Raw genomic sequence first — 13,640 nt, forward strand, 5'->3', positions numbered from 1 at the left:
CTGTTTCTTGGAAAAATATCACTTTGTATTCTCTGTCCAGGGCTTCAGATATTTTGCACGAATTTTAAAACATGGCAATAAATGGCTCGTGGGCTCTGGCTCCCTGGGACCCGCCCCCTCCCCCCTTCTCTCGACCCCTCCCCACCTGGCCCGAAGGAAGTAGCAGGCCCAGCTGGGGCCTCTCAGCTTCCTGGCCCTTTCCTGCCCCCTCCTGCTGGGCAGGTCCCAGGCTGGAGGCCCTAGGCGTGATTCAGGTCAGGGCTATGGGTGGCCCCTTTCCATCTCCTCCCTCTTTGCTTGGGTTCCTTTTTCACGTTCCGTAACTGTTTTTTGGAAAGCACAAACTTCTGTAACAGGTCGTGCTCATGTCTGTTAATAAAGAAATCCAGATCCCTTCGGGCCTGCTGCTCCGGGCCTCCAGGGGCTGATCTGGGGTGGACCGCCTGCCACGACCCCATTCCCAACTCTTCCCACTTCCAAGGCTGCAGGGGGCGCCCTCACCAAGACCTCAAGGGCAAGGAAGGTGGGGTATGAGGCTCCCTGGGGAACCGGCCAGTGGTTTGAAGCAGGCAGACCTCAGGTTTAGTTCTACACCCTCAGGCCGGTTTGTAGCTGAAAGGCGCAACAAGGTTCGGTCCCGATAAGGCCGGGCACACCTGGCCGCCAGAACCTTGGGTGCAAGCAGTGGGTGCCCCCTCCGCTTGTACCAAACCAGATCACACACCTTTATTATCCTCAAAATGTAACAAACGGGGTAAGAAATCCCTCCCTCCCGCCCCACCCCCCCACCCACCTCCGCAGTCCAAGGGAAGCGTTTAAAAAGCCCCGCAATCAGGCCAGGAGTCCGCGGGTGGGGCCCGGGACGTCGGGCGCCCTCTATACGGCTGTAGTCCTCCCGAACAAGGGGATGGAGACCGGCAGGCGCCAAGCTCCGTGCTCCAGTGGCTCTCGGCTGCTGATCTCCGAGTCGGTCCAGCTGGGGAAGACCCGACGGCTGCGGTCCGCCTGCAGGCAGAGCGCAGGGCAGGGCGGCGCGGGCCGCGGGGCACTGGGCAGGTGCAGCGCCGACGTGTAGCCCCGGTCCAGGAAGAGCGGCTTGTAGCTGGGCGGCGGCTGCTCCTGTTTCTCCGCGCTGTCGCGGCGGCTCAGGAAGGGCGTGACAATCTTGCGATAGAGGCCGCGCGTGTCCGTGAGCACCTCGCTGTAGGGCGGCGGCGGCTCGGCCATCAGCACCGCCTCTTCATAGCACGGTGGCTTGGACGTGTCCGATTCCGCTGCGGAGTGGGAAGCGGTCCGAGGACGTGAGGCTCTCCGTCCTCAGCCTCCCGCAGAGGCCTTGGCCAGCCGCCAACCCGAGACCCAGCCCGCTCCCTCCTCATAGGTTCTCAAGGAGGCTGTCCTGTGGAAGCCCCGCGGGTCAGCAGCGAGCCCGCCCCCTGCCGAGGCCTCGCCCCACCCTAGTGACCCAGGCTTCCCTCTGGCGGAGGTCGGTACTTACCTTGGCGCGGGTAGCTCCACGGCCGCGGCGGTACTGATAGGTGCGGCGGCGGTGGGTGCGGAAGCGCGTGGTGGTGTGCGTGCGGGTGCGCGTGCGGCTGCGCGGGCCCGTGGTGCAGCAGCGGGTGCACGTGCACGTGCTGGTGGGCGTGCGCCGGCGCCTCGACACGGCCGCGGTGAGGTGGTGGCGGGGGCGCCAGGCCGGGGGGGCTCCCGGCCAGGCTGCCCTCGAGCTCAAGGGGCTCCAGCTCAAGGGCGCGCAGATTCTGCTCACGCAGCCGCTCCTCCTGGCGCCGTTTGAGGCGGCGGCGCAGGAAGCTGCAGAAGCAGCAGAGTAGGACGATGAGACCCCAGATGAGCCAGAAACCGGCAAAGCACGTGAGGAACGTGTAGGTGCCCTGGGACATAACCATGGCGGCGGCGCGGGCGGCGGGTCCTCGGCTGTTTCACTGGACAATGGGCTCCTCGACGTGGCCCCGGGCCCGCGCCAAGCTCCCAGATGCCTCCAGCGTCACTCGGGGACCCGCGGCCGGGGGCTGCCCGCAGCTGGGTTCAAGTCGTGCGCGCGCAGGCAGGGGGCGGGGGCAGCAGCACCGGCGCCCGCTCCTTCCCATGGCGCCGGCAGGCACGCTGGCGGGTCTCACCCGGGGCCGCGCGGGACCTGTGGGACAGACACAGGGCGCGGTGAAGGCGCGCTGTAGCCCCGGACGACTTCCCTGCCCGCGCCGGTGCCCTGCGCAATCCCAGGGAAGCCTCCTCTGCGGAACCTCCGCACTCCGCGGGGGCCCGGTGACGTCACCTGGATGACGTCACGCTCCGAGGTTTCCCCCGTAGGGCTTTCCCGTATCTGAGACCCGGCCGCCGCCGCCTCCCAGCCGAGGTGACTCCAGGCAGGCCAGCAGGGGGCGCGCGAAGGCCAGGTTCGGCCTCAGTGCGAACGGGAGATTCGCCATCCGCATCCCCGGGGTGCAGGGTACCCCAGTTCCCGAAGGGCTTGAGAGGCCCATAGGCAGACTCCCAGGGCGCTGAAGGGGAGCCAGGGCGCGGTTGTTTTGCGGCGGAGAAAAGGTGGTCCACCTCCTAGGCCCCACAAACAGCCCGCCGGTGCCCAGCTTCAGCCCTATGCATACACACCTGGCAGCCCCTGGCGCCCTAGGCCTTGTATCCGCTCCCAACCCTGGATGTCCAAAGCGTGGAACATTCCGGACTGCACCGCGGCTTCCTGGTTGTCTCAGCTCTTGTAGGGGGGGATCGGGCGGGTGGTTCCCGCAGCTACTGCGTGCTACCAGCCTGTCTTTGTCTGAGCCCAACGCGCCGCCGAGCGTGGGCCGTTCCCTCTTTTCCTTTACTCTATGCGCCTCCGCTCGCTGAATCCCAGCTCCGTCTCCGCTTCCTCAGCCTCCTACCCATGCGCAGCCCCACTTGGCCCTGCCCTTCTAGCTCCAGGCCGCCATGTCTCTTCCCCCAATTGCTTTCCCTCTCTGCAGAGGTACGAAAACTAGCTCAAGTAATCGGTACCACCTGGTTCCACATCACTAGATGGGCACCTCTAGTTCCATCTCCTCTCCACAGCCAGGGTTGAGAGGGGAACCTTGCATCCTAAGAGGTATGTAGGAGGGAGCCCTGACTGAGGAGGGACAGGCGACTGTTCACCACCCCCTCAGAACAGGAATGACTCCTTCCTGACTGCCTTATACCCAGGGGCTTTCACATACAACCCTTTGGGGGTAACAAATTATTCCTGTTTTACAGATGTTACACAATTAGCTGTGTGGATGGCAGTTGACGGTTCCATAACTTTGAACCCAAACCTGGCCACAAAACCCTAGCCTGGGGTGGGAGAGTGCTGCTGCTTGAGCTACTTTGTGGGTCTCTTCCAGGAGCCCCATGGACCCCCCATCCTCAGCATGCCCAACCAAGGCACACATGCATTCAGCTCTGGGGGCCACAGTGGGCCTGAGCCCCAAGCTGGGGACCCCACAGTAAGTTGACTTAGACTGGTCTGAGAGCAAGCTGGGGGGAAGCCAGGCCACACGGGCCACCCCACACTTCTCCCCCAGATGGCTCCTTTCTGACTCCGTGACTGCTTTGTGCCATGTGCCACTGGTGCCCGTGCCAGTCCCTTTCTCCTGGGCCTGTGTTCCAGAACACACAATGGCAGGAACAATAGCTCCACCCGCCCCCTCGACAACCCCACCATGAGGCTGCCATGGCGACGCAGCCCAGATAAAAACACGATGCTGCCAGTCACTGGGAGTTAATTAAATCTGTTATTCTCGTTTTCCTGAGCCCACAGGAATTTTCAGGAGTGCTCTGAGGAAGCTGGCCCTAACTAGGGGGCTCCTTGGCCTGCCAAGTAGGAACAGCTCTGGGTCAGGAAAGCACTTCTGGGGCTGGAGGTGTGGAGTTTAGCTGAATTAGAAATAAAAATACCTGCCAAGGATTGTCTACTGTGTGTAGCCTCATTCTAGGCCCCTTTCATGCAGAGTAATCTAATGCAATCTTCAACACCACCTTCTCACTGGGGGTCATGCCCATCGATGGATGAGACAGGCTTAGAGAAGGAAGTGACTTGCCCTGGGTCACACAGCTAATAAGGCGAAGAGCTAGGATTTAGCCCGAGTGTGAATCCAAAGTCTGTGTTGAAACACTTTCCCCTAAGTGATGAGTGAGATGTAAATAAATGCACGTGAGCACTCAGTACAGGAGATTTGGCAGTCGTGGGGACCCTGGCCAGGCTGGCCAGCCTGTAGCCAAAACGCGCCTTCCTACTCCTTACCACCAAAACTTGGTACTTCTGGCAACCAGCCCTCAGCTCAACAGTGTGAAAGGCTACAGGGTGAAGGAGAGATGGAATGGCAGCTCTAGGGTTAACAAGGAACAAAGGACAGGGACTGTGCCCTGAGGGGTCCAGCTCAGCCCACTGGGCATTAGGAGGACTGGGACAGGCCACACCCAAGACCCACTGGGTGCCACTGTCGCCTCTCAGCCTGTCTCATCTACCAAATGGGCATGACCCCCAGTGAGAAGGCAGTGTTGAAGATCACATAAGATTCTGTGTGGAAGGGGCCTAGAACAAGGCCTGACACACAGTAGACAGGCCTTGGTGGGTATTTTTATTTCTAATTTAGCTAAACTCCAGCTGAGAGGCAGGAACTATTGCTGAATTTTACAGACTTGGCCACTGTGGGTCTGAGAGAGCAAGTCTGCCTAAGGTCTCACAGCTGAGCTGGCCCTCTGACCCCACACTGGCTCCAATGTCCAGTTTGGCGGGGGCGGGCGGGGTGGGGGACAGTGCCTCCTGGGCTGCTGCTTCACCCTGGTGCTCCAACAGGCCCAGAGGGCAGGAATCCTGCCTGAGCCTCCCTCCTGCCCTGTGTCTGGTCCATAGGAACTGCTCAGTAATATCTCATCTAATCCACAGTAGTTGCCCAATATATAAATGTCAAGGAATTAATTCAGGCTTTTCCAAGTGCTCTTCCTGACCAAGCCAAGCTTCTCAAAGCCTTTCCAAAGGGCTGTTCCTTTATCCCTTCACACCTGTGCATGCTCCTGTCCGGGTCTGGGGCGCCCTTCCAACTCAGACCCTGCCTTTTGCTCACAGCCACTCACCTTCCCCATCCCCTTCAGATGCATGCCTGGTCCCTAGTAAATACCAACTCCAACTGTGTGCTGGGAGCGGAGCCTTTGGCTAGACTCATCCTTAAGTCTGCAGTTTTATGATTTGTTTTCTGTTTGTTTCCTTATTCTCTTTTCTTACCTTTTTGTGGGTTATTTGGACGTTTTTCAGGATTCCATCTTGGTTTATTTGTGGAGTTTGTGAGTGTATCACTTTGTAGGGTTTTCTTAGGCCACACACTCACTGGGAGCACAGCAGGGGATGGGAGTGAGAGCTGGGGGGTGACATGTTGTCTCAGTTTCCTCATCAGTGGCCGTGGAGAAAAGTGAGCTAATCCATACAAAGGGTTTGGAGATGCCCAACAAACATGAGCACTACTGTCCACAGTTTCGGAGCTGGGGGTGCAGAGGTGTGTGCCCCCGGGCTGGACGCCACAGAGAGTTCTCTCAGTCACCCTATAAGCTAGGTAAGCATTCTGCCCATTTGACAGATGAGAACACTTGGCTCAGAGAGATTAAATGACCCCCAAGGTCACACAGATCTCTTACTCTAGGGCCTGGTGCACTGCTGGGGGCACCTCCCACATTACTCCTCTGTATGGAGAACCCTGGCACCCTAACCTTAGACCCCAAAGATCTGCTGCTGGGCCTTTTATCTCAGCAAAGGGCCCACCGTTTACACCATCTGCCAAATCCTGTTGTTTTCAACCCTCAGTATAGTGTGTCTTCATCTGTCCACTTCCTTTTGTCCCCCCACCGCAGCTGGCTGGGTCAGGTCACTGTCATCTCTCACCTGGGCCCCCATTACCGTGCCTGCCACCATTCTCTCTGCTTCCACGCTGTGCTTCTGCCTGGCCTGCCACTCTCCACACTGTCCATTTCCCCCTGGCCCGCTCCTGAACCCAGCTGCTACACAGCCTCGCTGCTCCCACCCCAGCGCGTGCTCCTCAGCCTCCCCTGTTACCTCCCTGGACATGTCAGCCTCCAGCTACCTCACCCTGCAGTGCTGGATGAGAAGTCCAACGATATCAATCACAGTGTGCTGTAGTGGCCTGTGTCCAACACGAGGGCTGCATCTGCCTTGATCATCTGGCATACAGTAGCTCAAAAACCACTTGTTGAAGGAGTAACTGGAGGTGTCCAGTTACCTGTTTGGTCTTTTAGCTGTCTGACAAGGAATACCTCAAGAGCTAGGTCTGCATCTAGTTCATTCCTGGGAAATGTTGGCCATTCACCAAAATGTCACTGAGAAAGCAGCTCTCAGCCCTCACAGGGAGGTTTATAAGCAAGCTGAGGATGCATACGTCTATGTGAATAAAAGAAAAAGTCTACGTGGAGATGTGTACCAGGGGCTCTGGAGTGGAAAGAAGGAATCCCAGGCAACAGGGGCTCTGGGTCACAAGGGGAAGCCCTGGATGTGACACCAGAGTTGCTGGTCAAGTGAAGGAATAGGCATTCAGGCCGGGGGACAGAGGAGAGAAGGAGGAGAGTATGGTGTGTGGAATGAGGGTGGGGTAGGAAAGGTGACCGCTCACCTGTCCTGCGTGCCCTGCACGTGCCAAGCCCCCTACTAACCTCTCTAGATTCATTACCTCAGCGAGGAGGGAGCTGCTTCCATCCCCACTCTACAGGCAGGGAGCTGGGGCCAGTACAGGCCCACATAGCCTGTGGGCTCATGAAATCCAGGGGACTGTAAAGCCCACTGTCCTGGCAGGAAGGCCATTTTAGGGAGGCACTGGTGACATTTTTACACTCCTCCCACACCAAGACAAATGAACTGAAGCCAGAGAGAGATGATGGCAACTGTCCCAGCTGCCACAGTCGGCCAGCGCGGAGCTGGCCAGAACCTCATTTCCAGCGAGGCCAAGGTACTGGCTTGACACCCTCACCTGCAGGCAGCATCTCTGTGATCCAACCTCGGCACAATGCCAGGAACCCAGGGCTTGCGAAACTGCGAACAGGACAACAGAGATTGGGGCCCTAGTGGGTTGGTGTCTACTGTACTCAGATCTGCCCCTCCAAGGGAGTTGGCCACACCTCGGGGGTTGTGGGGGGGGGAGCGGAGGTGATTGTACCCTCTTTTGAGGGGCAGCCTGGTGAACACGCAGAGCACTGAGCAGGGAGCCCTGGGTTCAAATCCTGCTTATGCCCTGCCCAGGCTGTGTAATCCCATCCCGGCTATTCCCATGCCTGAGCTGAAGTTTCTTCACCTGTATGATAGAGACGATGAGACCTGCCTGGCAGTGCCAAGGTAGGAGCAGAACTGATGGGGGATATGAAAATACACCAGCATATACAGCTGCACTTGAGAAACCAAATGCCAGTACCTTGCAGCCTCAAGAGGCTCAAATGTGGAAACTGGCCCATGGAACTACATCTACACAAGCCTGAAGATGGTCTAGCAAAAACTGCCATCACTTTCCCATGGACTAGAGATCTCAGCCTTGTGACTCTCAGGCTGGACACAGTTCATGGACATGTTTTGTTGGCCCATAATCATTTTTTAAAAATATGATTAGTTGCCAAGATTTAAAAACCAGGAGATTTTACATAAATTTCTGGGTCAACTTGAAAACTGGACAACCTTGTCATACCAAGTCCACATTCTCAGATGGTGACATAGACTGCAGCCGATTAGTGCCCTAGTCCACCTGGGCCTTGGAGGCATTTGGGTTTCTAACCCCTGAGCTAGACTGAGCACCCATAGGGGCCAGCAGTACATGGGCCCATCATTGCTAAATTCCTTCTGCTATAGCCAGGGCTGCAAGCTGACCAGGCCACAGAGCCCACAAACCAAGGAATAGGGCCTTGGGGGTTTCCCAGGGGACTGAGGTAGCCCTCACTGCTCAGCTTCCCTCAGAGGGAGAAAATGGAAGGAGGGAGGAAAGGAGGCAACCCAGCCATAGCACGGTCCTATAGAGCATCTGGGGGCAAGAATCTGCTGATTTTGCTGGAAGAAGGAAAGGTGTACCAAGGCCTAAAAGACAGGGAATTTCCTCACTGGAGGAATGCAGAAGGTGGTTAAGAATGCTCCTCTAGAAGGCTCTACAGTTCTTTCCTGCCTGGCTCATAAGAGATAGTATGTAGCAATACCATAGCAGAGAAGGGGCCATGCCAGCAGAGAAACCTGCACTGGAAACCTAGCTCCACCACTTATTAGTTGTGCAACCTTGGGCAAGTCATTTTACCTCCCTGAGCCTTGGAATCATCATCTCTAAAATGGGGATAATAAACTTACCTTGCACAGTGTTGTAAGGACTAGGAGATCATGGATGCAGAGTGCTCAGCACAGGTCTCACACAGAGCAGGAAGAGAATGAAAGGAGCCTGTGAGTAATTCCAAAGGCCCTCCTGCCTGTGGGAGACTCAGGCCTGACTTAGGATACCACCCATCTAAGGGCATCTATGTCAAGGCCTCACATGCCCAGGTAATGGTCACCTCTGGTACCCAGGAGACCTCCCTGGATGGGAAAGGAAACCCAAGGGTGGTTGTGGTCACTGGGATGTTGGGTCCAAGGCCTGCGGTTGGGGCTGGCATCTGCTGAGTCAGGCCCCGGAGAGCTGGCAGGAGGGCCATTTCTCTCCCCAGCACGCTATCCACTGAGGGGAGGTTGGGAGGGGAGCCAGAGGTCATTTCCTCTGACTCAGCGGCCATTCTCCTCTCAGAGGAGCTCCCCTGGAAGACAGGACATCTCCATGTGGCGCTGGCCTGCCTGACGGCCAACCTGCATGCCACCCAGCACAGTCTGGGCTTTGTGCTCAGACAAGAAAGGGACACTTGTGATCCAGACAGGGGGTCGGGTGCTCCTATTTGGCCTGGGCTTCAGCTTCCCCGGGTCAGCAGTGTCCTTTCCTCTGCTACTGCCCACGCTCCTTCCACCCCTTCCCGGAGAATGGGGGCTTGAGAAGAGGAGCAGAGACCCACCGCGGGCCCAAGCCACGGTTTGGCACATGCTCTGGCCGTGAGGAGGAGGGATGCGAGCGTCTTTCCTCTCCCCTGGTAGGAACCATCGCCTTTGGGGCACCCAACTCGGGTCAGCCATTTCGCTGGCGGGGGGTGGTGGTGGTGGGGTTTGGGGTGACGGGCACAGACCCCGGACCCATGCCTCCTCCTCCCGTGGCTGGCCCAGGGGCTGGCCCGCCCCCACGCTTGCTGCCACCCCAGGAGCCCTGCTGCGACGACTGCAGCCACGTGGGAGCCAGCTCCTGCCCACGGGGCCGCTCGCCCCCCACCCCCACCCTCGACGGCTGTGGAGGCAGGCACACCCAGACGGGCCAGAGGGTCGAAGTTCCCCCCACCGCGAGAGGGAGAATCCCCTGGGGCTTCGGCCCCTCGTGGGGGCGGGGATGGGGGTCGCCGCCCTGCAGCCGCGTTGCCGGGGAGCGCAACCCGGTTGCTGTGGCAACCGTTTCCAAGCGAACCGGCGGCGGCTTGCGCCCTGCTCCCGCTTCTTGGCTCACTGGCGCCTTCCCTCTCTCTCCCTGCCTCCCTCCCTTCCTCCGGTGTGGGCTGGGGGAGGGGCTGGCCGGGGCGGGGGTCCGGGGCGGCGACCCGGGGCCAGGGCGCGGAGCCGCCCGCGGGGAGGGGCTTAGCCCCGGGACCATCTTCCGCCCGCGCTCCGGACCCGACCGGCCCGCCGCCGCGGTACTCACGGGCCCAGGCATCCTCCTCGAGCTCGTCCTCCTGGCTCGGGGCGAGCGGCACGGGCCCCGCGGACAGAGCCCGCGACCCGGGGGAGGCGGCGGCGGCCCCAGGGAGCGGACTGTGGCAGCGAAGGCGGCTCCGAGAGCTGGGCTGGAGCCGCGGGGCGCGCGCACGGGCGCGTACACGGCGCGTACCGAGCCCGGCGTGCGCGCGCGCGGCCGCCGGCAGAGGGCCTCCTCCCCCAGTCACTCGCCGCCGAGGATGCTGTCCCGGGAGCGAAAGGCTGAGGACCCGGCACCCACCTGCCGCACCGAGACTCGGCAGGCAGGGCGCCGGATTCACCCTGCACAGGGAATGCCCACGCCACGCCGCACAGCTCCTGGCAACAGACCGTCCGGACCCGGCAGACGCTAGCAGACCCGGTGCACACCGTCGTCGGCTGAGCACACAGCATGCTCAGCCAAGGAACTGAGATGGAGAACGAACCTACCTACCTACCTCCCTCAACCCAGAGAACGCACACATGTCCAGGCCCTGGCCACATCCTGACAGGCACCGCACATACGCAGTGGGCAGGGGCTGGAGCAGGCAGGCACCCCAGTGTGGCTCCAACTCACAAATACATAGCCCACTCCCAACTCACGGCCCTTCCCACTGTGTTCCCAGCACACACTACCACGTCTAGTAAGAAGTAGCACAGGGAAAACCTAGTGCTGGATCCATAGCCCTGGCTTCCATGGACCCTGCTCATCCCCAGGGAACAGAGGTGGGCTCTAGTGAGGGCCCTGCTACCTAGGCCGAGTCTGAACCTGACTGCCCATCAGCCTCTTTTTTTTTTTTTTTTTCTTTTTGCGGTATGCGGGCCTCTCACTGTTGTGGCCTCTCCCGTTGCGGAGCACAGGCTCCGGATGCGCAGGCCCAGCGGCCATGGCTCACGGGCCCAGCCGCTCCGCGGCATATGGGATCCTCCCAGACCGGGGCACGAACCCGTATCCCCTGCATCGGCAGGCGGACTCTCAACCACTGCGCCACCAGGGAGGCCCCCATCAGCCTCTTAATTGGGTTGTTTCCAGTCCAAATTCTCCACCATGCTTAGGGTGGTCTTCCAAAAACAACCTCCACCATTATGTTGGCTGGGACATTTTGGGTTCCAAGTGACGGAACCTCAAAACAAATAGGCTTGAGCTCAAAGGCATTTGGCTCATGTAACTGCGAAGTCCAGGGGTAGATTTTAGCTGTGATCAGAATTGTGTTCCAGCAATGGAATGAGGCATTTATCTGTTCTCTCCACTCAGTTCTCTTCTGTTTGCATTATTTTCAGGCAAATTTGCCCCCAAATGGTGGTGAGGATGACCCCACAGCTCTAGGCACAAGCCACCCATCCCCAGAGGAACTGAGAACCCCAATCCTTCCCCAACAGTTCTAGCAACCCCCTAGGTTCTTTTTGGATTCATTTTGGCCAAGTGCCCATAGGTGATCCAATCCAGGTATGGGGAAAGGGATATGTGTTCAGCCACCCAGTATCTGTTACCTTTGCTTTGAGCACCCTGATTTCACTGGGGGACTCATTTCACCCCATTAGTTGCCCCCGATGTACAGTGGGCAGGTTCCCAGCCTGGTCATTTGGATTCCTTGGATCTGGAGCTCAGTGGTGCAGAGACATAAACATGGCTGTAGCATTTTGCTTCTGGAGGTTGTGCCTTGATGAGCTGCCTCAGTTCTGATTCTTCCCATCTCAGCTCCTCCATATCCTTTTTTTTTTTTTTTTTTTTTTTTTTAACTTTTGGCTGCATTGGGTCTTCGTTGCTGCACGCGGGCTTTTCTCTAGTTGTGGCGAGCTTTCATGGACCCTGCTCCTCCCCAGGGACCCTGCTCATCTTCATTGTGGTGCATGAGCTTCTCATTGTGGCTTCTCTTGCTGCGGAGCATGGGCTCTAGGCTCACGGGCTTCAGTAATTGTGGCACGTGGGCTCAGTAGTTGTAGCTTGCGGGCTCTAGAGCACAGGCTCTGTTGCTCCACAGCATGTTGGATCTTCCCAGACCAGGGCTCGAATCCGTGTCTCCTGCATTGGTACGCGGATTCTTAACCACTGCGCCACCAGGGAAGCCCCTCCATATCCCTTTAACACTTTCTAAGTTAGCTATAGGACAGCTCTCTCACTTGCAACCAAAGATTCCTAACAGCCCAACCTGGGTCACATGCTCTAGGTGTATGTGTATGCAGGGGGTGCAAGCCCAGTCTCATATAAACCAAAAGGACTGAGGGGAGTCTACCCAAAGGAAACATGGGGTGCTTTTGTACATGCTAGGCAGACACCCTGACACAACCACCTACAACCCTTCAGGACTGCCCCACCTTCCAGATGAGACCCCGCATCTTAACACAGCTTTCAAAGCCCAGGATGGCAGTCTCACTGACCTCTGCTCCAGCCACTATCCCACGCTCAGCCAACCTAAACCACTAGAGGCTCTAGACCATCCGTCTCCTCCCCTGGGAACATCTGATTCTGTATCCTGGAGGGTACCAACTTGACACCATTGTGGCAAGGGGCCTCCCCTGTTTGGTGTTGGCCCCCAGTCCCAGCATCATCTCTGCTACAGTGCTGATCACACTGGGTCCCACTGTCCCCACGTCTGCTTGCCTACCAGACAGAGGTCGAAGCTGGCAGGGGCCTCATCTCCATCTGGGTCCCCCAGCTCTTACCATAGGGCTGGATTGGGAGGAGAACTTGGGCAAGGCTTGTTAAGAAGTGAATTTTGGGAGTTTTCTCTGCCAAGCATCCACTGTGGTAAGAACTTTAAGGTGGGTTGAACCCTAGCTGAGAAGTTTCTACCTAGCCTAAGGGAAGTCTGGTGGGAGGTCTGGGCCCACCCGGCTACCTGGCACTCATTTACTCTCGCACACCTGCCCAGAGCTGGGCTGTGGCCTCTGCACACTAATACCTATCTCCCCCGACCGCGCACAACAGAGCCCGGAGCACCTCAGGCCCCAACCTCTCACCTCCAGCTTCTTCATCTAAAGCTGGCTTCCTCTCCAACTTGCAATGGCCACTCACCAGCTGGAACACCTAGGCAAGGCCCTCTCCCTACCCCGTTTCCCTCAAGTCAATAGAAGCAGCGGTGCACACTCCACATACCAAGAGCTAGGCTGCCACCAGAGGCCCCTTCGAAGTTGGTACTTGGTACCTTGACTTGTCCTTAAGATAGCCATCAGCCTGACCCCCGGCACCCATATACCCCCAACAGGCAAGAGTCCTGCCAGTGACCCAGGGGCTCAAGGGGGTGACTGGCTACTTAGTTGGATTCTCATAGATGCCCGGTGAGGCGATGGGTATCACACCCAGCTTTCCAGACAAGGGAAGGGCCTATGCAAAGGCAGCTTGGCAAGTGGCCAGGCTGGTACTTGAGCCCAGAGCTATCCAACTGCAAAGCTCATGTGGCCTCTGTGGCACTGGGTACCCAGCCCAGAGGCAAGGAACAAACACTTATGGTGGTTACAGAGCATCCCTGGGGGGCTGGGGGCCACTGGGATGCTACAGACCAGGAACAGATTTGTGAAGTCTAGGACAGACTTGTGGTCAATAGGCTGCCAGTCCCAAGTCTCTGCACAGGTGGAATGCTCCCCAACTTCCTCTGTCCCCCAGGTGAATGTCTCCTTCAAGACCTGGCTCAGCTGCTACCTTCAGAGAATCCTCCCTGATGGCCACATGGCTGGTCTCCACCCACCTCTGCCACAGCCTAACTTCCAGCATCACCAGTGTCTGTCTCTGTCCAGCCACATTTCCTGCTTCAAAGGCAAAGCAGAGGAATGGCTCTAACACATGTGTACTGGCCCCGGGCAAATCACACAGCAGGTGTCCAGGTAAGACAGACTGGGCAGG

At 58.3% G+C, this 13,640-nt stretch overlaps 1 protein-coding gene across 2 annotated transcripts; it reads right to left on the reverse strand.

The window, feature by feature from the left end:
- Positions 1–799: 799 nt before the first annotated feature.
- On the reverse strand, positions 800–9,944 carry PRR7 (proline rich 7, synaptic). 2 transcript variants are annotated; one of them, XM_082623014.1, is made up of 4 exons: positions 9,768–9,944; positions 7,005–7,066; positions 1,499–2,158; positions 800–1,274 (listed from the first exon to the last, which is right to left on the reverse strand). In XM_082623014.1, the coding sequence occupies exons 3-4, from the start codon at positions 1,908–1,910 to the stop codon at positions 877–879; spliced, it is 810 nt and encodes a 269-aa protein (XP_082479140.1). In that variant the 5' UTR covers positions 1,911–2,158; positions 7,005–7,066; positions 9,768–9,944; the 3' UTR covers positions 800–876. The 2 variants fall into 2 exon arrangements, with proteins under 2 accessions (XP_082479140.1, XP_082479139.1); XM_082623013.1 differs by lacking the exon at positions 7,005–7,066.
- Between the last annotated feature and the right edge of the window lie 3,696 nt (positions 9,945–13,640).

The sequence above is a fragment of the Mesoplodon mirus genome (genome assembly GCF_964341445.2).
Source record: "Mesoplodon mirus genome assembly, chromosome: 5".
In the NCBI taxonomy this organism is placed as follows: Eukaryota; Metazoa; Chordata; class Mammalia; order Artiodactyla; family Ziphiidae; genus Mesoplodon; species Mesoplodon mirus.

Bases quoted from the DNA above. Each gene is read 5' to 3' on its own strand.
- PRR7 (XM_082623013.1), bottom strand. From the start codon at position 1,910: ATGGTTATGTCCCAGGGCACCTACACGTTCCTCACGTGCTTTGCCGGT. The intron at 1,275-1,498 runs GTAAGTACCGAC...CCCACTCCGCAG, and splicing joins GTGGAGCTACCCGCGCCAAG to CGGAATCGGACACGTCCAAG.